Source organism: Drosophila grimshawi, unplaced genomic scaffold (assembly GCF_018153295.1).
Source record: "Drosophila grimshawi isolate 15287-2541.00 unplaced genomic scaffold, ASM1815329v1 contig_1367, whole genome shotgun sequence".
In the NCBI taxonomy this organism is placed as follows: Eukaryota; Metazoa; Arthropoda; class Insecta; order Diptera; family Drosophilidae; genus Drosophila; species Drosophila grimshawi.
In genome coordinates this window covers 3,338,740-3,361,875 of record NW_025062889.1, presented here as the reverse complement: position 1 = coordinate 3,361,875, position 23,136 = coordinate 3,338,740, and the positions used below count along the sequence as shown (strand labels likewise).

Here is a 23,136-nt window from a genome sequence, read left to right as displayed (position 1 = left end):
ATACGTTGATTGTCCAACACTGAATTGTGGTCGCACTTTGACAGCACTACGCAGCTGTCAAACTCTTTTACGTCAAGCTTTCATTTCCCATAGGTTGGTTTTTGCCTATTACCCAAAATATAATCAAAAAACATCGCAATTTATGCCAAATTAAATGCAATGAAATCTATGAAAATGAATGCTGCACACGCAATGCGAAACGCGACAAGCGAAATGTTGCAACAGTGCCAGCGCTGTGTGTGTTTAAATGGCGTTTGAAAATTGCTCTGTTTTGATGGAACAAAATTGAGAGTTAAACTAAACGAATTGTTTTTTGGTTTATTAGGATTGAACAGCAATAGCAATAGCGATGGCAAAGACCAAGGGCGAGAAACGCAACAAGTCGGCGATCAACGAAGTTGTCACCCGCGAGTGCACCATCCATTTGGCCAAGCGTGTGCACAACATCGGCTTCAAGAAGCGTGCACCGCGCGCCATCAAAGAGATCCGCAAGTTTGCCGAGCGCGAGATGGGCACCAACGATGTCCGCATCGACACTCGCCTCAACAAGCACATCTGGTCCAAGGGTATCAGGTGAGTTCATTCAAATCTATATTTTATATTTCGAATTGCCATTTTGGTTCTAAATCTAATCTTTTATTTCTCCCCATCAGGTCAACGCCATTCCGCGTCCGTGTGCGTCTCGCGCGTCGCCGCAACGATGACGAGGACTCTCCCAACAAACTGTACACATTGGTTACGTTTGTGCCCGTGCCCACATTCAAGAATTTGCAAACGGAGACCGTTGAGTCTAGCGACGATTAAACAAAACTATAGAAATGAGAATCACACAACAAAAACAACTAAACAGTTTACGCCGCTAACGAAAATACGTTAATAAAAAGTAATTTTTATTTAGAAATAACAATAATGTTTCAACAATTTGTGTCTTGTGCGAACGCATCTGCTGGAAATTCGTTATAGAATCTGCAAGTTTAAAGTAGCTGCTTTTGTTTCTGTTTTAAAAATATGCAGAATTGTTTTCAAGTTAAATTGTGTCGGCAAATTGGCCACGTTGATCCAACTTAAGATACCAATCCGTCCGCAGTTGGTATTCGTATGGTGAGCTCTTACCCTAAAGGATTTAATCTTTCGAATCTTTTATTTTATTTTTGATGTATTTTGGTTTGCTTTCATTAAAATGCGAAGAGAGTGGTTTTAACTAATTTGGTTGACAATTTAATTATTCGATCTATTATGTACATAAATTTATCTTAAATTCTTTTGCACCTGAAGATAAGTTTGTAAAAAGTACTAGGATCTATCACGCCTTGTTGCCAATGGATGCGCAGGGATTGTGTCGATCAGACGTTGGCAACGCACAGCGACAGATCCTTGGATATATGTAGTTGTAGACGCGTTAACGGATGCAGACGAACCGATTCATCCAAATCAAATATTAGTGAGTGTTGTAAAGTGCATAGTCGATTTCCCATTGAGCAGCAACCGTTTTGACAGGCCTGCAAAATAACAAGGAAAAACAACAAAGTAAACACTCTGCTTGCGATAAGAAATTTAAATACCAGGCTAAAGCATAATGAAACATAAGAATAAAATGTGTTCTTTATTACCGGTTCTTTTATATACAAATATATATATATATATATACATATATATGTGATATGTATATATATATCTATCTAGTATACGCTACTACTACTACGAACTGTGATATAAGAAGAAGAAAAACAGATGAGCGATAAGGTTTCATTTGTCGACATTTAAAAGCCGCTTTGCAGCAATTTTAGTTTCATTTGGGAAGCAAAGACAGCGCAGTAGACGTAAATCAACTGATTAAGATGCTAAAGTCAGCGATTTGGCTGTTGTGGGTTGCAGCAATGCCCATGGTCATCCATTCCACATCCGCCAGTTGGGGCACCGCCCTCAAGCCAATTACAAACAGCAGCAGCGACACCATCACCCCAAACCCAAATCTGATAACTACAAGCCGTGGCTCTAGCACCAGGCCGAGTTACATTACAACTCTAACGGCTAAAAAAATGGAACAACTGCTGCCGATGGTCATCAACACGTGGAATATGTCGGAAGCCAATGAGATGGCCTGGCGCATTCTTCAGCAGTCGGAGGGAGGTGTGCGCCAGACCCGCAATGCTGTCGTCGAGGGTGTCACGAGGTGCGAGGAGTTGCAGTGTTTCCATTCCGTTGGCTATGGCGGGTCACCCGACGAACGAGGCGAGACGACCCTCGATGCTATGGTCATGGATGGGGGCCTCATGGATGTGGGCGCTGTGGGCGGATTGCGGAACATTAAGGAGGCTATACGTGTGGCGAGATTTGTGCTGGAGCACACATCGCACACACTTCTCGTGGGTCAGTCTGCAACGGACTTTGCCGTATCGATGGGTTTTCGCACCTCTTCCCTTGTGACGCCCTGGTCACATGACGAATGGGAGAAGTGGAAGGCGAAAAATTGCCAACCGAATTGCTGGCTCAATGTTAATCCCGATCCGAAGCTATCGTGTGGTCCCTATGTGCCCAAGGCGACGCCTCTGACACGCTGGAAGGAGGATCGGGCGCGAAACGAGTATGAGATTGGGGAAAATAATCACGATACCATCGGCATGATAGCAATCGATGTAGAGAACCAGATACATACGGGCACCTCGACCAATGGCATGACGCATAAGATACCCGGCCGTGTGGGTGATTCACCCATAGTGGGTGCCGGCAGTTATGCGGATAATGAAGTCGGTGCGGCTGTGGCCACGGGAGATGGCGATGTTATGATGCGTTTCCTGCCCTCGCTGCTCGCCGTCGAGGCAATGCGGAATGGCAAATCGCCCCAAGAAGCAGCCGAGTTGGGCATAAAACGCATTGCAAAATATTACAAGGATTTCATTGGCGCTGTCATCGCCGTGAATCGTTTGGGGCAATATGCAGCCGCCTGTTACGGCATACCGGAGTTCCCCTATATGATCAGCAATCCGACGCACACGGTCAGCGTGCAGACGGTCAAATGTTTACCGTATGTACATGTGGAGCCTTTGCCAAAAAGTTAGATATAATTCCAAAAAAATGTAATTGTCGCAGAACAAGAACACATATAAGGGAATAAACAAAATGATGGAATTATCTGTTTTCTATTTCGTTAGCTGGGATACGTCTTCTTCATCTCTGGCAAAAGCTGTAAATTTGCGATGCAATAAGATGAAGAATGATATTTTAATTATTTATTTAATATCATATAAATAATTTGTATAAGTCTGAAGCATATTTTATTAAAAATACTTTCATTCAGACGTACAACAATGTACATATTTTACAGCATCCATTAATAGGGCCTCAAAGTTTTGTGAACTGTGGTTCGACCAACAATATGGCATCGGCATTACCTAAAGCCAAGAACTGATGTTGCGTCGTGGGCAACTCCAAGGCGCTTATGAACTGTGCCTCTGGCAGTGTGCTCTCGCCGAGAATCTGCTGGAAGCCTGCCACGCCTTGTTGCTGATAGATGCGCAGAGATTGCGACGTTGAGGCGTTGGCAACGCATAGCAACAGATCCTTGGATTTGTGCAGTTTAACAAACATTAACTGACGCAGACGAACCGAGTCATCCAAGTCAAAGATTTGCTCCAGTTGGAAATTCACAGCGTGGCTATTGTCGGAACTGTAAAAGAAATAAATGAATATGTTTAAAATGCTTTTTAGCTGAAGTTCATCGCATGCCTGTAGATGTGAATGGAGGCAGCTGGAGATGCCGTCATGACGACCAAATAAAGGCGATTCTCATAGTGCGCCAAAGCCATTTGATCAGCCTGGATTAGTTGCAGGCGCTGTTGCAGCGTGCAGCTGTTTTCATTGTGCCACTGCCACAACTCTAGAACATTGGTACCAAGCAGCGCCAGCAGTGAACCGTTATCGTTCGGCGTTGACAACAACTGTTTTATTACATGTCCGGTTGACAATACAGCTTGTCGCCTGATTGTACTATTGATCCTATCATTTTCGTGGCAATAAATGATAACCTTTTTGCTTCCTTCCTGTAGCGCCCAACAATCGAGGGCACTTAGACGCAGGGGACCATGCAACGATGCATCCGCGGTGAGTGTTGAAAAGTGCACAGTCGCTTTGTCATGGGGCAGCATTCGTTTTGACAGGCCTGCAAGGAACAAAAGGAAAAATAACATAAAATAAGAACGGCGCTCGCTTCTATACTCTGTCATAAAAAATGTACAAATTAACGTATATATATATATACATATGTATGTATTTATAGCTCACTTTTATTATGAACAATATAATAAGTTTATCAAAAAACACACCCCTATGTTCATTAGGGTATAAGCACAAAAAAAAACAGATGAGTGATAAGGTTTCATTGGTTAGGCCTTGCAAATGCGACATTCAAAAACCGCATTCAAAACCGCGTCGCTGCGATTTTAGTTTAGTAGCAACACCAGCACCCCGAACTCAAATTTGATAACTTCAAGGACGAGTTATGTTACAAACACAACGGCAAAGAAAATGGAACAACTAGTGCCAAGGTGGGTTTAAGACGCATTGCAAAGTATTACAAGGACTTCAAGGTCGCTGTCACCGCCATGAATCGTTTGGGGCATTGTGCAGTCACCTGGTCACCTGCTATGGCAGGAAGGACTTCGCCTATGTTGTCAGCAATCCAGTCAGCGAATATTTTTTAGAATTCATTGAAAGGAATCTAATCCAAAATATGTTAAGCTAATTGCCATTATTACTTAACTCTGTGTTCTAACGACATTGTATAGTGAAAATCTAAAAAGGGATACCATTGTCTCGGCATGTGAAATTGTTTGTTCGAACAGCCGTCGGGAATAAACAAAAATATGGCATTTATTTGGTCTATCTCTGAGCAGTGTTGCGAAACGATAGACCAAGTGTCGCAAGGGTTGCATTTGCATTTAAATATGTTAAGTGCTGCTCACACGTTCAGTGTGCATGATGTACGACTGTATCCTTTAATATTTGCTTAATTTGAAGTTAAAAACGCATATATGTATTTATAGTTGCATTTCGTTAATATTAAATAAATGTACAATATTTTAAATAATTAATGTTAAGTACCTAGTGCAGTGTACGATTTAGCCATTTTGACGTGTTTGTCTGCTCGTGGCTAGACCACCTAAATATTTTCCGCCAAATCAGCGTCGCAGCCGACGCCGTCGCATACGTGAAAAAGGCGAAGTTGCAAAACGAAGCAGAAGCTGCACAAACATTAGCGAAAAAAAGGGCGCCGAAGCCTAAGTTAAGTGAAAAAGTGTGTGTGTGAAGAAAAGCCGTCAAAATTCAGAAAAACGCCGCGCAAACCGTTGGCCGCAAGTCACTGACTAAAATGGCTATACAGCTGGACAAGATTTTGGCGGACATTGCCAAGGAAAAAGCGTTGCATCCGAATAATGCCAGCGCGAGCAAACAAGAGCAGGACGACGCCTGGGCGCGCATTGGCCGCCTCAACAAGCTGACCGTGCACGAGTCGCGCTCCATTTTCATAGTGCTACAAAAGAAATACGAACAGGAGAAACTAAAAGGCAACTCCGGCTGGAAGCTATTCGGGCTCATGCAGAAAATCCATCAGGAGCCCAAGGCCGCCATCAAAGTGGAGGAGTAAGTATAAAAAAAATCGAATTACATCTAAAATTTATAAATAAATATATATTATGTGTTAAGTGAGTCATTGCCCATGGAGGATGTGGAAGAGTATGAAATGCTGGAGGTGCAGGAGCAGGAGGAGGAGGATGAGGCAACTACCACGACACAGGAATACGTGCAGAAATCAAATTCCACCGGCTCGGCCAGCTCCGATGGCGATAGTCCAACAAAATCAAGCAGCACCGGCGGCGGCACACCCGAAAAGGAGGAGAAATCCCATCATGCCAACAAGCCAAATGTTGACACACCGCGTCCAGCATTCGAGGAGAAGAAACTGCTAAACACAATGGCCAGTAATCCGCAACGATCGTGCGGGCAACAGGCGAGCGCTGTTTCTGTGGCGGCAGCAGCGCTGCAAAAGAAGGGCATCACATTGAAAAAGACACCGAGTGGTGCTTTTGGCCACAAATCGCCGGCAACAATAGCAGCTGCGTCTCAACTGCAACAGCATAAGATGGCACACTCTGCACGCACCACCATCCAACTGCCAGAGTCGGTGAAACGTAAATTGTCCGATGAATGCGCCAGTTTGCCGTCAGTGCAAAAGAAGCTGCAGAAGACGCAGACAAGTCCCAAGCAAATGGCCACAGCATCCACATCCACAGAGGCGCCAACACCCACAACTAGCAATGTGGTGCACACGACTACCGCCCAACTGTTGCAGGTGAAGAAGGAGCGCGAGAGCAATCAATCACCACCGCCGGGCATTAATATCATAACTATACCACCCTCACAACAGCTCAATGGCAATTTGGTGGGTGGTGCTGGTGGTGGTGGTGCGAACTCTTCTACGGCTGCCACAATTGCAACCACATCGATGGCCAGCACCAATGGGTATTCGCCGCACATGGACGAGCTCAATGAGATCATCTTTGATTCGTCGAAGGTGAATGCGGGCTCCCACAACACCGCCGAGATTATCAATTTAGGAAACTATGATAATTCGCTGCCGCCGACATTCTTCAAGAATCTATGCAACTCGAAGCGCCACGAGGCACTCGGCCTCTATGTGGCCAATGTGATGAATCGAATCTCACAACGTGCAGCTGCCAAACTGGAGCTGGGCATCCTACGCGCCATTGTCGATGTGCAAAGCGATGAGTTGGAGCACTAAGCCAACCAACCAAGCCGATCAAAATCCCCTAGAGCTAGAGACAAAACGTAGACGACAACCAACATTTTGTGTGGTTTTAATATGACATTATTGCAAGGCTGCAAGTTTACACGAGTTTTTAGCAATGGTTTACATGTTCAAGTATTTCATGATATTTTAGTCCCATTTCAAAAGTACAAACTTATATTTTAGCTGTTTTTTTTTCTTTTTACAAGATTTTAATACGAAAACTTTTGAGATTATTGATTATAGCTGCTCAGTTTAACTTAAAGCAATATCTATTTATTGAATTAGCAGTATATTTTTATTACTTTAAACTTTAAAACGTTTTATTTGCGACTTGATATTTGAAACGTGTAAACCTAGACCGGCAGCTAAATTATATCTACTCTACTTGATTTCGTAAAAAAGACTATATAATATATATATAAGACAGCATTATTTAATTGCAAAATAGTATTTAAAGAACTCGTGTAAACGCCGGATTTCAATTGCAACATAATATTGATGTATTTTAAGAAAATTTCCTACGTTTATGCAATGAGCCAATATCGTATTGATGTTCGAATTTAATCTACAACTTTTAATGATTATATGTTTATCAAAAAATACGCATAAAACGCGCATCGTGTAAACGTAGAAATTACCAACAAGAATTCATCATCAAACTCAAAATTCATCCATTCATCATTTTAGTTGATAAGCTCAAATCACATTTAAATTATATGATAAATAAAGACGCATTATATCCACTTACTTGCATTGTACTCAAACTGCTCCAACTGAGCTTGCCACACATATCTCTCAACGTGTTGCACGCCCCGCTTATCAGTGTGCCAAATGCCCAACACATCCTGTTTTAAATCCTGATCGTAAAGCGTTTTCAATTGGCTCACATTAAAAGGAAATTGTTGCAGCACTGCAAAGTTTTTTAGTATATAGGCGGGTTCTGTCAAAGAATTTGGTTAATTAATATGAATTCAACATTTAATGCAGATGCAGAATTTAATACGACTCTCTTCACTCACCTGCCAAACGCTGCTGCACTGCAGCCACATGTTCAGCCAGCTGCTGCCAATCTTCAAGGGAATTTTTGCCCTTGCTCACACCGCGTTTCCACTTATATCCCGCCGTGGGTTCAAAGTTGGCCAAGCTCAGCGGTTGGGCGAAGATCAACTGACTTGCCACATGCAGATTGGGACGATTATGTGCTTTATTCTCGAGCAGCTCATTTACATTGAGTCCATTTATGCGATCCACCCATAGCTCCTCAATGTTGCTACTTAGAATTCTATGCTGTTCTGGCAACGCATTCTCAATCAGCAAAGAGCCTGCCAATTGCTGATCCTTATCGCATAGCATTAGTTGATCCGGTTGCCAATGGATCCCATTAACCGGACCCACAACACGCAGATCGTTGTAGAGATTAAGCGTTTCAAGGATTGTAGTGCCAGCAATGCTGTGATTGCCGTAAATATAAACCGTATTGTTGATCCACTGTGCCACGGGCACATTGCACACTGTGCTTGTAGGCGTGGCAAAGAGGCGTTTGATAATGGCACTCGTCGCTGTTTTGGGTGCATTTATTAAAGTAACACCTTTGGTATCGTTGCGTAAAACGTCATCAACCAAATTTAATTGATTTATAAGCACATTATTTAAATCGCCTGGTACATGGGCTTCATGTATGCTCCAGTGTCCCGTTACATTGTGTTCGCCGGCAGTTTTCAATGTATTTGCCACAAAATCGTCAAAATTTAGCGAAAAATTCCTATTAAATTCATTAAAAAACAAAAATGTAATTCCCAATTTTAATAATAACCGCCAAAAATACGGTCACTCTTCGTACTATTGAAAAGTGTGTCGATAGTTCGATATATGTAAGTGTCATCTTTTGTGTAGCAGCCCTGGGAGCGTTGTCACTTTAATGTTTTTCTTCTGGTGAAGTGTTGAAACTCCGAAAACGGCTGCAGGCCCGTAGAAAGTGCATTTAAATTAACAAAAAAACAAAGAAACAACGCCCAACAAATACGAGGTAAAGTCTATATGAAATCTTAAGAAATCACAATTTACGAGTGAAATGTACTGAAATTTCACCTGCAAACAGTAGCGCGCACAGCTGATTTAACCAAGTGCGTATGTGTGTGTGTGTGTCACACAGTTGACGGGGGTGTTGACTGTGTGTGTGCTGGTGGCCCAGTGGCTGTCGAACTGTTTTTAGCGCGTAAACAAATGTGCAGTGAAACTCGATACCGAATTACAGTTGAAACGCTTTTACAGCTTTTACCACTTACCCAATGCCCTCAACAAGTGCGCCATCTTTGACACGTAGCTGTACCCGTTGTGCGGCTAGCGTTTGAGCAAAAGTGACGTCATGGTCAAAATACAACGGCACATTAAGATGCTGGCTGCGAGTACAGCTAAAATAATCGCCGCCAATATGATTCACATCCAGGCCATTCAAAGTGCCCTGTTGCAAGTAAATATTGCAAAAGTTGCTTTTTGATTTACAGTTTCTCTTCTCAGCTCTCAGCTCTCTCACCTCAAACTCCAGCAGTCCCTCAAAGCTGGCCGAATCGAGTTGTGCAGCTTTCAGTTGCACCAACTCATTGTCCAGCCATAGTTTGTCCAGCAGCGTTTGTAACTGGCGTCCATTGAGCTGCTCAAATTGCGGCGGCGCCTCAAACTCGGCATGCTCCACATGCAGCGTGTCCAGCGCAGAGTCTTCTCTCAGATACTGCGCAAGTGCATCCAGCTGAAATCCATTTAAAGCACTCACATTGCATTGATCTATGGCTACCACCAGCTGACCATTGATCTTCATAGGCGCTTGCAGCATGCCACCTCCTTGGGCATATAGCATATCCTCCGGCACACGCAAGCCATTTAGACGACCCACGCTAAGTGAGTCTTGAAGCACTATGGGATTCACTGAAAAGGGATAAATTGTAGATTGAAGTGGATATTATTAAGATCATAACTTATATTTTCCATTATTTATCTAATAATGAATCGCAATCTTTATGTTAATTTATTTACTCACCAAATTTGACAGCTGGCAACTGCTCGGTTCCATTTAACCTATAGCTACCGTTGACCAGCTTCTCCAGCGTATAATTATTCAGTCGTCCCTGCAGCACCACATCCTGATCACTTGCAACCGCTGCCAGTGTTTGCGGTGCTGTAAATTGCTGCTGCCCGCTGCTCTCCAGCCAGCAGTGTCCAAACCGGTGTGCCTCAATGCCATTCAAACTGATGCCGAAGTGGAGTCCAGTAATGTTCATCGGCTGGCGAAAAGTAAAGTCGCCCACATATTTAATATTCCCCGCCAATTGTTGCAGCTGTTGCTCCAACTGTGCCACACTTGCATCGTTCAAATGCCCCTTTAACCACATATTTCTCGCCTGTATTGTCCCGTTGAAGTTCTCCGGCAATTGCCAACTGTGCGCTCTTTGTGTGCCCTGCGCGCTAAGCTCCTCCAAAGTGTGGCCAAAAATAGTGCCATGCAGGAGTAAGTCGATCACCTGCAGCTCCTCCACCTGCAACTGCTCTACATAGAGACTGGAATTTGAACGCTGATCTCCACTCTTTCTCAGATATTGCTCCAATTCCACTCCGTTCAGCAGCAATTTCGTGGCATTTATTTGTGGCGCCTGCAATCCGCCGAGTTGCATGGGAAATGCAAAGGTTTGATTGCCACTTTTAAGCAGCAGCTGCTTGGACAACTTCTCCACATTGACACCATTAAGAATATTAACTTCAGCGAAGCCTTGGCTAACTGTTAGGCTTTGTGGCAGCCACTTGGCGCCCTCAACAAACTGTACCTCGTCCACATTTAGTTGAACCAGAAACTGTAAATCCTGCGCATTGATGAAGCTCAGCTTAGTGTCATTCGCGCTCAGCGGTTGCTCAAATCGAAGATTAATGTTCTCCAATGGTTGATTCACTCTCAGTGCTTGCTGCAATGTGGCGGCTGCTGATCTTTGTGTGCTGGCCTCTATCAAATCCTGCACTTGCAATAGTTGACCTATGGTCACATCGCCATCGATCACATAGTCACCTTGCAGTTCCAGCGACTGATGGGTCACCTTCATCGGCGACATGGCGATCAGCTCGGAGCCTAACAATTGACCCTGCAATCAGTTGAGAAATTTTGGTAGAAGTTAGAGTCAAAAGAGATTTTGGGATGGGACAAATCTTTCCAAAGACATAACTTTGTTAAAGGGACTTTTGATCATAATTTGGTCTCTGGGAAAAGACAATATTCCAAGTTGAAAACGCGATTTTTATCTTGGTTTGACCTCTAAAAAAAAGTACTATAATTGAAATAATAGTATTTTTTATGGAGCCACAACTTAAATAACTTTAATGAGTAGTGTAACCGTAACTATTACAATATTTTTAATAGAGGTTATTTAATTAAATGTGTAGTAATTAGCTCAAGGCTTTTGCACTCACCGCAATGGTAATGGGTTCAAGCACACGTATATTCTCGAAACGCTTGACACCCTCGATGACCTGGGTGTGATTCGCTTGATGGAGCAGCACATCAAAGCGCTGGCGATCTACGTGAATGTGATTCAGGCGCTGATTGATGACCAGTCGATTCACTTCGATGGGTTGGGCGAACTGCACATCCTGCTGCACAATGTAGTCGCCACCATCGATTGAGATAAGTTGACTCAAAGGTCGATCGTTGATCTCATTGCCGTTAACCAGCACAGCCTCCGCTCTCAAATTGCTGATGTCCACCGGAGATTTGATGAACTGCACCTCACTGCCACGACGCTTGAGTGTTTGCTCCAACAGCTCGGTCCAGTTGTGACCGTTGAGCTTGCCCTCCAATTGCAGATCTTGCACGCTGAGCTGCTCCATTTGGGGCAGCAGTTGTTCAGATGCCGCCTCTTTGTACTCCTCACTTACATACACTTTGCTGGCACTGATCGACTCGTAAACCGGTTGCTCCCTATTGACGCCGTTGATGTGCTGAGCTTGCAGCTTCTCATGCACCACCAGGGTGCCGACTGTAATCTCATCGAATTCATGCTGATCCTCGACTGCACGCTTTGCTGGACGACGCTGAGCCCGTGCTGCATCCAGTTCAATCACATCCAAGGCGCGTTTTGCATAGCGCAACGCATCCCAATAATTTGTGGTTAGCTTCTGATGCGGGTCGACTAGCTGTGTATTAAGTTAAGTTGGGTTCGGATTAGGTTTCATAAGTATATTTCAAGTTTATTTCTAGAAACTAGAGTTTTTCTCTTCTTAATTTCAGTCTACATTTCACTCACCGCTTTGGCATTCACGAGTTTTATGTGCATTCGCTTTAAATGTTTTTGCGTTTCCTCAAGTTTTTGCTGTGGAAACAAAATTTGATTAATAAGCCTACAGAATTGAGTGAACTTTAGACTGACCTTTAAATTCTGCACCAATTGATCCACATTGATCTGCTCCAATCTCTTGCGCTGTTCGCGTGCCCATTCAATGATTTGCTGCCGCAGGACATTGGCGTGTTCGTCCTGTTTGTAGAGTGGCTGGAATATGTTTGTCTCATTGGCGGCCATATTCTCATTGGCTATAACTGTGACAAGAAGTTGGCTTAGTCTTTAATTCTTTGTTAAGACCATGAGAGACTCACCCAAGTAGCTTTGCTCATTCTCCTCGTAGCTGCGCATGCGTGCCACGCCCCTGCTGAATGCGCCCTCGGTGAACTGTACTGTGGATTCCTCGAATTTCCAATCGTTTAGATTATATATTTTCACATCCTGCTTGCTGCAGACCACAAAGAGTAGGAATTTTTCCGATATCGAGTGCTACAAGTGGGAAATTGTGATTTCAAATTATAATGCTTATTGCTGATGGTGGGAAAAATTTGTGCAAATTAATGCGGCTTTGGGGTTGCATATATTAGTATTAATTTAAGTTCAATATTTAATTAAATTATTTTAAACTTGTAATTATAAATTCTGAATTTGACTTGCTGTGCAAATCTCTAGAATTAAAAATAATTCGTGATTTGAATTGGCATGCAAAGGTTGCGTGTAAACTTGCATTCATTTCAAGATTTCGTACAATTTTTCTAATTTTGCACTCTATGCAATATGGTTTAATTGCTCTATTTGTAAGCAGTTCACAGTTGAAGGTTAACTCACCGTCACGGGCAAAAAGCGTTCCAGGGCATCGAAGCTCAAACGTTGATAAGGCACAAACTGTCCATTATCGAAGACATAGATCACGGTGTCCGCCTCACCAGCTTGGCTAGCAGCTGCTCTCGCAGATCCCACCGAATTGCCGAGTATGAGAAAATGTCGACGACTCACCTCATTCACCGGCAGACTGAAATACTTGATATCGACGGCACCGTTGCTCCTCAAACGTTGAAAGAGTTGAAAGCGCCGTGCTTGGGCATCGTATCTATAGATCTCTGAGTGGGTGGAGGTGCGTCCATCGGCACTGGCATAATTGGCAACTGCCACATAATCGGCATAATCAATGCCAAATGCCTCCAAGCGGCGAGCATTGCTGCAGGGTATCGAGCCAAGCTGCTGGAAGGTGGCGCCCGTCCACTTGAAGTAGGGACAACGTTGCTGTTTCTTTGTGTCGCCGCCATCGTAGGCATGCAGCAGCGTCAGCTCCTGGCTGCTAATCCTCAAATACATGCTACGTAGCCGTTGACCCGCAAAATATTGTACGGTGCGCAAACCACGCTCGGCTGACAGTTCGAAGATGGGTGAACCCTCGCGTGCCTGCCGCACGGGCTCTGTGTGATTCAGGCTTAGTGCTACAAAGCCAAGTCCTGCATATGCCAGGCAGTCGAGGGCCACAGCCTTGGGCGCTGGCTGTTGCAGCAACAGCGCATAATCCTGTTCCCTTGCACGCCAAATGTAGACCGCAAACTGATGCACTCCTGCCGTATCCTTGTGCAGCGTGGTTGCATACTTCACCGTGGGCAACTGTAGCATGCAAATGTCCAGGGGAAAGGGCACCGGAACAGAAGCAACGCGAACCAGGCCATCGAAACTGTAACCAGCTGGAAGTAGTAAAAAAACAAAGCTTTTGTGAAGGCTTGTTAAGGTTACAAACTCTTTATGAGTTTTATGAGGCTCTCAAGTAGATAGCCCGAGACTAAGGCAAACAATTCTTTAAAACTTGTATTTTGTTGTCTTGTGTAACACCTTTATCGAAAAATTGCTGCATTTCACGCTTATGCAGACGCTGCTCAGTTTCGGCGTCAAAATCCGAGGAGATGTGGTAGCTTGGTAGCGTTTCCTGGAAACGCACCTCGAAACCATATCCATGTTTCCAGAGCAGAAATATTAATATAAACATGAAACGACACATTTCAATTAATTAGACGAAACTTAACACGTGCAACGTATTCAAACAAAGAAACCGTACACTAAATTAAAAAGCTTCGAAGAAGCTTTTCAAACCGTTTCGAAAACACGAGGAAGACCCAAAACAGGAATGAGAAAGAGTGAGAGAGGAAGAGCGAATCAATTGTGGACTTAGCACGATCAGCTGATCAGCAGGCACACTACAAAGCACAGAGTCTATAAGTTTCTACATTGTAAAAGACCAGTTAATCATATCAAGATATCTTTATTATAACTCGCTTAATCAGAACTCCGTTGAATTTCCATATAATTAATCACCTATATTCGAACATGATCATGATAATTATATTAATCCATGAATTTATTCTTTATCTGTTGAATCTAAATCTGCTTTTCGAATGCTTTGCTTTGCTTCGTAGCTTTGTCGGGAATTGCAGTAGTTCTGTACACTCTTAACATTATTTTTCTCTGTAGTCTCGGTTCTCGTTCCACTTCTGTTTGAGTTTTTGTCAGGCTCTCCCGTAAACAGCCCGAGACTAAACCAAAAAACTCTTTCCCAATTTTCGGCAGCCGATTGTTTGAAGAATGGATCTCCAGGCCTATTGCCGCTGTCTACGTCAGCAGCTGGAGGAGTTGGAGCTGCTCGAATCCATATACTATGGTCCTCGCGAGCTGCAGCTGCTCGATGCCAGCGTCGTTGCCGATTTCAATGAGTTTGTGCGTTCAGAGTCGCAGACACCTCTTCGCTCGCATCTTGAGTACATCATCAAGTTGAGTTTGCCGTGCAAGAGTTCTGTGGATGTGCGCGTTGAGCTGCCGCATTTGTATCCGCTGCTGGAGCTGGCCAGGATTAGTGTACACAGCGCACTGCTGGACAAGGCCAATACGGAGCATCTCAAGCAGCAAATCGAGAACTATTTGGCAAAGCAACGCAGCGATCCAGGGGAACCTTATATATATCAATTGCTCATCTGGCTGCAGGAGCAAATTGAAACTCTGTTATTACGTCCAGCCAGCGAGCTGCCTGCTGTGCCCGAGGAGCAACCCAAAGTGGTGCAGCTCGAGCGCCTTTGGATCTACTCGCATCACATTAAGTCGAGTTCCAAGCGACAGGAGTTGATACGTCAAGCACGACAACTGCAACTCAGCGGCTTTAGTCGTCCCGGGAAGCCGGGTATTATCTGTGTCGAGGGCGAGCAGGAGCAGGTGCAGGAATACTGGCGCTCCATTAGGGCCTTACGCTGGCAGAAGATCAGCTTGGTGCGTACAGAACTGTGTCGCAAGCGTCGCTTTGAGCAGTTTACGGAGCAGCTCTTCAATGATGGCACTGACGGCGATGAGGGACCCATTAATATGGCACAGTTTATCAAGTTTTTGGAGGCCCATGGCACGGGCTATATGAAGTCGGAGTTCTTTGGTTTCACGTGATAATGAAAATGGTTTCATATCTGTTGTCATTTGCCATTGTTTATTATTCTTTCTTTGTGTTGTGTAATGCTATTTGAGCTTTACCAATAACATTATATACCGTAATGTCAATGTAATGTGAAGACCCTCCTAAAATTAATATGAAGACTTTTCGATAAATGTTCTGATTAATGTGAAGACTCTTTGATAAATATTGTGGTCCTCAAATATAAAATACAATTTTTGGAACAAAACGAAATATTTATATAATTAGATCTTAAGGCCAAGAACAATTTTATTCCTTTTCGGGATGATTTAAATTGATTTCATCCCGTTCAGAGGGATAAATATATGTAAACACTACAAAATGTGTTTTAAATGAATAAATAAATACATTTTAAATGTCAGAAATTTGTTAAAGTATTGGAATATTCAATTAATGACCTGCCATTTTGGTAGTGTAATATATTTATAATGTAGACTTTAAATGAAACCCTCTCCATCGATCTGTGCCACCAAAGTGTCTTCGACACTACCATCCAAGTTGGATGTTTCCTGCAGTCTTTTTGTTTCCGCAGTCGCAGACTGTGATATTTCCTTGGCGCAGCTCTTCTCTGCATTTGCATTTGCTTCTGTTTGTTTGTTGTTCTTGTTCTTCTTGATGAAATCACAATAGCAACAATGATGAACGCGATTCCCTTTGGCTCTTCGACGTTTCACACAAGACATCTCGGCATAGGCACGTCTGAAGTTCTCGTTGTTGAAGCCATAGATAAGGGGATTGACGGCGGCATTGACAAACATTAGGTATTGCGAAAAGTATGAAAAGTACTGCATTGCACTATCCACGCTGACCTCGGTGTTATAATACTTTTCGCGCAACACCACGAAAATGGTGAAGGGCAAACGCAGCACCCCAAAAACAATAACCACAATGAACAGGGTTTTAGCCACACTGCGCTTATAATTAACACTCAGCGGATTTTCACGGCTTAAAACGCGCTTTTCATAGCGATCAAGCTGGGAATTAAATTTGATTATAGAAATAAGATAGATATATTTAAACTCTTCTCTCACCTTGATGAAAATGGCCGTATAACAAATGAGCATAATGCCCAAGGGCAACCAAACTAATACCGTGATCAGCACATACCAATATTTGGGCAGGACATTTATGTTCTCCTTGCAATAGCGCTCCGTAAAATTACGCCATACACGCACCCTATAATCCCGATATATAGCTAGGGGCAGTGCAAGTAGAACTCCTGCCAGCCAAGTGCAAAAAATTACAATCTTTGCGGCACGCAGCGTTAAACGCTTCTCCAGTGGCAGGACAATAGCTGTAAGACGATCGTAACTAACCACGGAAAGATTCAAAACGGCTGTTATAAGGAATACAACCACCACAAAACCCTCCATCTTGCAGCCCACATAGCCTAACTGATAATTCTGATAGAAATCATTGATCATGAACATAGTCGGACATATGAGTAGTGTGAGACAATCAGCCACTGCCATATTGGCCACAATTAAATTGGTTGGCGTGCGCAGCGTACGATTTGCGGCTATTAAATAGATCATAACCGAATTGCCGTAAAGGCCAAATATAATTAGTGGCAGGAAGGAGCACACTTTCCACGCAATCTCCCCACTCGGTATACGCAACCAAATGCGATCCTCCGGAAAATCCCATTGACTAAAATCGAACTGAAAGAAAGTCAAAGATATAATGCCTATAATTCTGTATTTAATATGCAATATGCTACTCACGTCCATACTATTAAAATTATATGCCCTTTTTTAACTCCTTTTTCAGTCTATGGCTGCAGCGCAACTGACTTGGTCAGCTGCCAGTTGAATTCCAGTTAACATGCAAATTAACATTTTTATTGATCTCCCATCTAATTCACTTAACTGATAGATAAGGCTATTAACACTTGTCACTGATATCGCACACTAAAAGCTTCTGAATTTGACGCTTTTTGTTTACCACTCGTAATGCCCATCTGTTGGGTTGTCAATAGGGCGCCGCCTCTCTTTGCGCTTCTCAAACAAGCATAATATTTATTAGTTTCCTGATAACTGAAATAGTGCCTTTTGTGGTTATTGTTTTGATTCTCTTTTTCAAAGTTATATATTTTATAATTTGGATTTTTGACAATCAGAATAATTTGAGAATTGAAATTACATTTTATAAATTAATAAAATAAATGAAATTAATAGATTTAGTTTATTTGTATGTATGATATTTAAAAAATGCGCACTAGAATCATCTAAGTTTTCTAATTTTCGAGGTTTCACTGTATTCATTACACTTCCCTTTTACAATTCAACTTAGGGCAAATATACGGGCTCTATTCAGATGATCTATCTAGCATTTTAATCTTTGCATCTCACATATAATTAAATTTTAAGTTATGTCAATTTAGAGATCTTCTTTCCCTTCAATGTCGGTTTGTCAATGTGAGCAAATCTAATCGATGTCCAATTTGCGGAAGGAGCCCTCAATGCCGAACAGGGTGTCGGGAGTTAGGTGTTTGCCGGGTCTCAGCTGCTCGTTGACGCCGTAGTTCATCTCATCCTTTAAGTAGTCGTTATAGCTAAGCATCTGCCGTTCCATCTCGACAATGATGTCAGCAATGCGTCCATTGCTGCCGCCATATTCCTCGGGCAGATATTCGCGGGGTATTATTTTGGAAAGTTGTTCTATATTTTTGTGCACGTAAAACTGTGTGAAGAAATTCTCATTAACTATCGTAAATATGACCAAATCAAAATATGTGATAAGAAATTGATATACCTCATAAAAGACGTAGACCTTTTATAAATAAACTTTTATAATTTTGCCGGTCTAGATTCCGTTCACAGGAATCACATAAATAAACCCTCTAAATATCCCCCAAAATAGTGCAGATTTATACTTTAAAGCGACTATTTATATACTTGAAAGGGGAAGTACCAAATTTATGATCCTGGTACAATTAATTGTGGTCATAAAGTTAATTTGATGCAGATAATACAGCACAGTGAACCCCCATCTATAATACCCTTACTGTACGCCGGGTATATTTCAATATCAATCTATTCCAATCGAAAACATTATTGATTTTCTCTAATTGGAAATTAATAGAGCTTTTTGGGCTTATCAATTGATATTTGGTACTTGAACATAGCTGGGCTGATAGCAAACTGATAATAATAGATTATCTCCTATTTCTTTTTAAAAAAAAATGGCCTAAATTGGAGCCAAAATATAACAGAATATTGCCACAGTTTCAAAAATAAATTCTAAATAACTTACTCGATCCTGCAGCTTGTTGGGCATAAGGCTTCTGGCCAAGTTAAGCACAGCTACTGCCTCCTTGGGGCAATTGACCAAATGAACACCCTTCATCCGCATCGGTGCCGCCTTCTCGGCAAACACGCCCATTTTCTTGATGAGCGAAAAATCCAATTGGGCCACCATACTGAGGTTCCACTTGGACAAGTCGAGAATCTCAACGTAGCCGCTGATAACGCTATTATCATCCTCTGTTATCTGTCGCCCCATGACCAGCGTCTCAAACCGAAACAGATCGATCATCTGAAAGACTTTCGGATCAAGTTTGGAATAATCCGTTAGCTGGATGCGTGGTCCGTCCACGCCAAGTGGTTTTGGTAGTCGCACATATGTCCTGGAAATGAAGAGAATGCTCTTAGACATCTTGCTGAGCCAGTCAGTTTGCTATAGTTGCATAGTTTACCCCGTGCGGCAAAACGCAATGCTTCGATCATCCATGTAGTTCTGGCCAAAGACTTCTGGCATCATTGTTCTTATGGTATAATAATGATCCAGTTTGGATTTGGCCTTCTCCAGACTGAACTTGCAACCCCGCAGAAAGGCAACGAGAAATTGTGCATCTTGGCGTGCTTTCAAATGCGGCTGTTTGGCCAACCAATCTCGCAGTGCCTGCAAATCTTGGGGCAGTCGTTGCTCCACCTCATTCAATTCGGTTGCCGCAATGTGGCGCAACTCGGCGCTGAGTGGACGTATTAGCTCCTCGGCCATAATCTGCTGTACTGCGCCTCGTGGCAACTGTGCGATTACTGAATCTGAACTATATAAAGCCAATTCTTTCTCTATTCTCGCTCTTGGCCAACTAATCAGTTTTCGCTAATCATGACCTTTTATGGCCAATCGTTTGGCTAGTTGATAATGCGTTTTTTTTTGTTTCGTCTGGACTCCATAGCAAAGCATAGTGAAGTACTCTGTTATGTTATCTTAATTTGATTAGATTGAGCGTCAAATTCATGCTTAGTAATTGTTAACAGTCAAACAAGTTAGAATGCTGTATTCGAGTGAGCTCAACTTCGATATACCCTTTATTGTCTGCCTTAAGAAACAGAAAATGCTTGCGACTGCTGATGATGAATGAGATCAATATGCGAATACGTCTTTAACTATAACTTGAGCGTTTATTATCCGATCTTGATTAAGTTTTTCCCGTCGATCAATCATATGTCAATGCGTATTATATATTAATAAGAAGCAACAGGTTTAAAGATTGTAGAAACCGATATGTATTGATATTTGTGAAACGATGGCTGTTATCGATAAAATGAAATAAAGGCGATCTATGCGGGGTATATGAGAACTTATATTCCAAATTCGAACACTCTAATGAATATCTCTGAGATTCACATATCCATGGGTATTGATTCTGATTGATAAAATATTCATATGGGTCGGAGATGCCTCCTTCTGTCAGTCACGGACAAATCCATGATATCATTTTTACCCATTTTCAATGGGTATAAAAATGAAAACTGTTAATCATTGGCTTTTTGGGATAAGGGTCATCGCATCAGATTTGTGAGTCGGGAGCTAGGAAATGGTTATTGTCAATGCAGATGCAAAGTTCGCTTCGCTCAATAAAGGTTGTAGTTGTTGGTATCAGTGGCCTGTTAATCGAACCATACAGTTATATCTACCCTAAGTCTTATCTTATCGCAAAACTTTTGCTGCACAGTGGTGATTGCTTAGCAAATGAAATGTTTTCTGTTTGTTTAATGAATAATAGTCCAAACTAAGAAGATAACTTACCTTTGTAAACTGGAATCAAAGCCGACAGATTTGTCTTATGGAATAGCTGCTGTTCCACAGCATAATTAAAGAGTTTTTCTTAACAGTGTTTTTCATATATAAAAACATCTTCCAATCGATCGTTACACTCCCAGCTACATGCTATAGTTATTAGATCGGCTCCGACATATATCCTGCCTGCATAAATTCCAAATATCATCAGGATATCAATTTTTTTGGTTTATGCTCGTATTGAACTTGAGAAAAGTATAAACACAATATTGGAGCAAGTGCATATAAATTAGTTTAGGGTCACTGTGCACTTTGGTATCGTCCCAATATCGACTCGTATCATTTGCTACAAGTTGCTAGCGTCCACTTGTTCGCCAAGTAGTCGTCACCTCGAAGCAGGCGTCGATTCTGCTGCCATTAGTCGTGTTTCAACCTAGACGGGGCACACACATGCACACACACTCATACACAAGTTTCTCTCGAATAACCATAGTTGTCACAATTTTGCTTAAAGTTTCGATAGTACAAAATTTGCAGTTATCCCCAACACAATGGCCAAAATAAGACAGCTGGTGCCAGAGTTGGCGGAAGTGGCGCGTGTGGAGCTCAACGAGGATGAGGCGAATCGAGATGCCTTAATTATGGCTCTACGCAATTGGATTAACGAACAGAACTATTTGGAGGCGCGCACCGATGATCAGTTCCTGGTCGCATTTCTGCGCTTCTGTTTGTGGGATCTGGAGCAGGCCAAGAAGCGAGTGCTCTTCTTCTACGACTACAAGTCCAAGGAACGTGGCCTGCTCAAGTCACGTGCTGTGGATGACAAACTCTTTGAACTGGCCAGATCAGGGTGAGAATTAAGTTCAAGTCAACTTTATCAAGTGAATGTATTTGTATTTTCGCTTTATTTTCATTCAGCATATTCGCCACACTACCCAATCCCATTGGCCCTGGTGGCCCACGTATCCATTTCACACGCATGGGACATATCGAGACTTCCAAGCACAGCGTTGGCGACATCTTTCGCTTTCATGCTTTCCGCTCTGAGATAGAGATCAATACCGATGACAATTGGAACATTGCCGGAGTCGTTGAGGTCATTGATTTCACAAAAATACCATATTCGCTGCTGTTGCAGTTTGATTCGAGCCTGTTCAAGCGCATGAATGCATTCCTCGAGCATGGAATACCCACGAATCTGTTGGCTACGCACATTGTGAATGCCTCGCGTGAAACACAATTTGTCCTAACCATAATCCGCAATGTGATGAAACAAAAAGAACTGGTGTGTAACTTAAACTGCATGTCGTTCTCTTATCGAACAAATTCTAATCAGTCTCGTTCATTATCTTCTATAGCTGCACATACATCCAAATTTGGAGTCGTTGCATAAGGCCATTGGCAAGGAGTACCTGCCGACGGAGCTGGGTGGTAACAATGGATCGCTGAACGAAGCCATTACCCGCTATGAGGCACAATTGAACACCTTTACGCCGTACTTCAATGACGATGAGCGCTTTGGGGTCGATGAGAAGCTGCGTGCTGGGAACAGCCAGCAGCAAGCTGCGCTTGTCACTGGTGTCGCTAGCGCTGAGGAGGGCACCTTTCGCAAGCTAGATTTTGATTGAGGGGCTTCCGGGGCTTTGGGGGCTGTTAACTGTATATTCAAATGCACATACTATATATATATATATATACAAAAACATATACACCTCACACTCCCTCCCTCTCTATCTCTCTGTATCTCTCTCTCTCCATACATACTATATATATATATAAATACATATATATGTACATGTAAATACATACATATATGTGTATATATATGTATATATATATATATTTGTCCACATACCCTATACATATAGTATGTAGTATACAGCGCTATAGCGAACTTTGGTCATTGTTAAAACCTGATATTTTATAAAAATTCTTAGAAAGCAACATCGATACTAAAAGCAAAATTGAACAATGTTACAGCAAAGAACACACTAAAATAACAATGAAAAGAAAAAAGAAAAAAAAAAGCCATAAAATGGCAAAAACCTCATGAATGTCGATTATAATTTATTGCCGTTCTTATCAGTGAACATACCAACATTTCCCTATGCTTAGGACTTTCCATAAAAATTTGTTTTACGCTCCAAACTAAAAAAAAAACCAAGAAGATTGTTTCACGCTAAATATCGCTCACTATATGTATGGATGTCTTCTTCTACTTTTATTCTTACTATATACATAAGTTTTGGTTGGCTTTTATTTTAAACATGCATACCCACTTACAAATATGCATACACACACATGCACACATATACATACATACATACATACATTCTTTTTCGATAATTTTATGCGTTGGCTAAGTGTCGTCTCTACTAATTTTTGATACTAGTTTACACATTTACATATATATTAGTATATACATGCATACATACTACAGATACATACTTACAATTGACAGTGTATTATTGTAGCGACCCATGTTGAGTACGTTAATAAATTAAAACGAATTTGTTTAA

The 23,136-nt window shown here is 42.2% G+C and overlaps 8 protein-coding genes across 10 annotated transcripts; 5 read left to right on the top strand and 3 right to left on the bottom strand.

Annotated features, from left to right (window-relative positions):
• The first annotated feature begins 69 nt into the window (after positions 1 to 69).
• Positions 70 to 910, top strand: LOC6568927 (60S ribosomal protein L31). The gene is made up of 3 exons (XM_001994995.3): positions 70 to 93; positions 326 to 573; positions 654 to 910. Exons 2-3 carry the CDS (start codon positions 350 to 352, stop codon positions 802 to 804), a joined length of 375 nt encoding a protein of 124 aa, XP_001995031.1. The 5' UTR covers positions 70 to 93; positions 326 to 349; the 3' UTR covers positions 805 to 910.
• An 877-nt stretch (positions 911 to 1,787) lies between these two features.
• On the top strand, positions 1,788 to 3,130 carry LOC6568928 (putative N(4)-(beta-N-acetylglucosaminyl)-L-asparaginase GH22932). The gene has a single exon (XM_001994996.3). It carries the CDS (start codon positions 1,839 to 1,841, stop codon positions 3,057 to 3,059), a length of 1,221 nt encoding a protein of 406 aa, XP_001995032.2. The 5' UTR covers positions 1,788 to 1,838; the 3' UTR covers positions 3,060 to 3,130.
• A 163-nt stretch (positions 3,131 to 3,293) lies between these two features.
• Positions 3,294 to 14,155, bottom strand: LOC6568931. 2 transcript variants are annotated; one of them, XM_001994999.3, is made up of 13 exons: positions 13,975 to 14,155; positions 12,952 to 13,829; positions 12,438 to 12,612; positions 12,214 to 12,380; positions 12,091 to 12,156; positions 11,258 to 11,980; positions 9,843 to 10,932; positions 9,342 to 9,730; positions 9,094 to 9,269; positions 7,828 to 8,570; positions 7,557 to 7,748; positions 3,727 to 4,159; positions 3,294 to 3,667 (listed from the first exon to the last, which is right to left on the bottom strand). In XM_001994999.3, the coding sequence occupies exons 1-13, from the start codon at positions 14,138 to 14,140 to the stop codon at positions 3,343 to 3,345; spliced, it is 5,523 nt and encodes a 1,840-aa protein (XP_001995035.2). In that variant the 5' UTR covers positions 14,141 to 14,155; the 3' UTR covers positions 3,294 to 3,342. The 2 variants fall into 2 exon arrangements, with proteins under 2 accessions (XP_001995035.2, XP_032596883.1); XM_032740992.2 differs by lacking the exons at positions 3,294 to 3,667; positions 3,727 to 4,159; positions 7,557 to 7,748; positions 7,828 to 8,570 and adding an exon at positions 8,903 to 9,010.
• Positions 5,210 to 7,555, top strand: LOC6568930. The gene is made up of 2 exons (XM_001994998.3): positions 5,210 to 5,640; positions 5,704 to 7,555. Exons 1-2 carry the CDS (start codon positions 5,369 to 5,371, stop codon positions 6,797 to 6,799), a joined length of 1,368 nt encoding a protein of 455 aa, XP_001995034.1. The 5' UTR covers positions 5,210 to 5,368; the 3' UTR covers positions 6,800 to 7,555.
• Positions 8,803 to 15,954, top strand: LOC6569029 (RWD domain-containing protein 2B). Its single transcript, XM_001995000.3, has 2 exons — positions 8,803 to 8,834; positions 14,707 to 15,954. The coding sequence occupies exon 2, from the start codon at positions 14,722 to 14,724 to the stop codon at positions 15,562 to 15,564; it is 843 nt and encodes a 280-aa protein (XP_001995036.3). The 5' UTR covers positions 8,803 to 8,834; positions 14,707 to 14,721; the 3' UTR covers positions 15,565 to 15,954.
• Positions 8,809 to 22,876, top strand: LOC6569032 (clavesin-2). 2 transcript variants are annotated; one of them, XM_001995003.3, is made up of 4 exons: positions 8,809 to 8,834; positions 21,141 to 21,467; positions 21,536 to 21,902; positions 21,976 to 22,876. In XM_001995003.3, exons 2-4 carry the CDS (start codon positions 21,169 to 21,171, stop codon positions 22,243 to 22,245), a joined length of 936 nt encoding a protein of 311 aa, XP_001995039.1. In that variant the 5' UTR covers positions 8,809 to 8,834; positions 21,141 to 21,168; the 3' UTR covers positions 22,246 to 22,876. The 2 variants fall into 2 exon arrangements, with proteins under 2 accessions (XP_001995039.1, XP_032596891.1); XM_032741000.2 differs by lacking the exon at positions 8,809 to 8,834 and having other exon boundaries at positions 20,999 to 21,467; positions 21,976 to 22,875.
• Positions 15,953 to 17,408, bottom strand: LOC6569030 (neuropeptide FF receptor 2). Its single transcript, XM_001995001.3, has 3 exons — positions 17,314 to 17,408; positions 16,621 to 17,250; positions 15,953 to 16,563 (listed from the first exon to the last, which is right to left on the bottom strand). Exons 1-3 carry the CDS (start codon positions 17,317 to 17,319, stop codon positions 16,027 to 16,029), a joined length of 1,173 nt encoding a protein of 390 aa, XP_001995037.1. The 5' UTR covers positions 17,320 to 17,408; the 3' UTR covers positions 15,953 to 16,026.
• Positions 17,649 to 19,639, bottom strand: LOC6569031 (alpha-tocopherol transfer protein). Its single transcript, XM_001995002.2, has 3 exons — positions 19,287 to 19,639; positions 18,845 to 19,217; positions 17,649 to 18,271 (listed from the first exon to the last, which is right to left on the bottom strand). Exons 1-3 carry the CDS (start codon positions 19,589 to 19,591, stop codon positions 18,017 to 18,019), a joined length of 933 nt encoding a protein of 310 aa, XP_001995038.1. The 5' UTR covers positions 19,592 to 19,639; the 3' UTR covers positions 17,649 to 18,016.
• Positions 22,877 to 23,136: the final 260 nt, after the last annotated feature.

Excerpts from the sequence above, each read along its gene's own strand:
- LOC6568927 (XM_001994995.3), top strand. The coding sequence starts at position 350 with ATGGCAAAGACCAAGGGCGAGAAACGCAACAAGTCGGCGATCAACGAA. Across the intron at positions 574-653 it reads ATCTGGTCCAAGGGTATCAG|GTCAACGCCATTCCGCGTCC; the intron begins GTGAGTTCATTC and ends TCTCCCCATCAG.
- LOC6568928 (XM_001994996.3), top strand. The coding sequence starts at position 1,839 with ATGCTAAAGTCAGCGATTTGGCTGTTGTGGGTTGCAGCAATGCCCATG.
- LOC6568930 (XM_001994998.3), top strand. The coding sequence starts at position 5,369 with ATGGCTATACAGCTGGACAAGATTTTGGCGGACATTGCCAAGGAAAAA. Across the intron at positions 5,641-5,703 it reads GCCGCCATCAAAGTGGAGGA|TGAGTCATTGCCCATGGAGG; the intron begins GTAAGTATAAAA and ends TTATGTGTTAAG.
- LOC6568931 (XM_001994999.3), bottom strand. The coding sequence starts at position 14,140 with ATGTGTCGTTTCATGTTTATATTAATATTTCTGCTCTGGAAACATGGA. Across the intron at positions 9,731-9,842 it reads GTTGCCAGCTGTCAAATTTG|TGAATCCCATAGTGCTTCAA; the intron begins GTGAGTAAATAA and ends ATCCCTTTTCAG. Across the intron at positions 3,668-3,726 it reads GCCTCCATTCACATCTACAG|TTCCGACAATAGCCACGCTG; the intron begins GCATGCGATGAA and ends TTTCTTTTACAG.
- LOC6569029 (XM_001995000.3), top strand. The coding sequence starts at position 14,722 with ATGGATCTCCAGGCCTATTGCCGCTGTCTACGTCAGCAGCTGGAGGAG.
- LOC6569030 (XM_001995001.3), bottom strand. Across the intron at positions 16,564-16,620 it reads ATACGGCCATTTTCATCAAG|CTTGATCGCTATGAAAAGCG; the intron begins GTGAGAGAAGAG and ends TTTAATTCCCAG.
- LOC6569031 (XM_001995002.2), bottom strand. The coding sequence starts at position 19,591 with ATGGCCGAGGAGCTAATACGTCCACTCAGCGCCGAGTTGCGCCACATT. Across the intron at positions 19,218-19,286 it reads ATTGCGTTTTGCCGCACGGG|GACATATGTGCGACTACCAA; the intron begins GTAAACTATGCA and ends CTTCATTTCCAG. Across the intron at positions 18,272-18,844 it reads CCAACAAGCTGCAGGATCGA|TTTTACGTGCACAAAAATAT; the intron begins GTAAGTTATTTA and ends TTCTTCACACAG.
- LOC6569032 (XM_001995003.3), top strand. The coding sequence starts at position 21,169 with ATGGCCAAAATAAGACAGCTGGTGCCAGAGTTGGCGGAAGTGGCGCGT. Across the intron at positions 21,468-21,535 it reads TTTGAACTGGCCAGATCAGG|CATATTCGCCACACTACCCA; the intron begins GTGAGAATTAAG and ends ATTTTCATTCAG. Across the intron at positions 21,903-21,975 it reads TGATGAAACAAAAAGAACTG|CTGCACATACATCCAAATTT; the intron begins GTGTGTAACTTA and ends TATCTTCTATAG.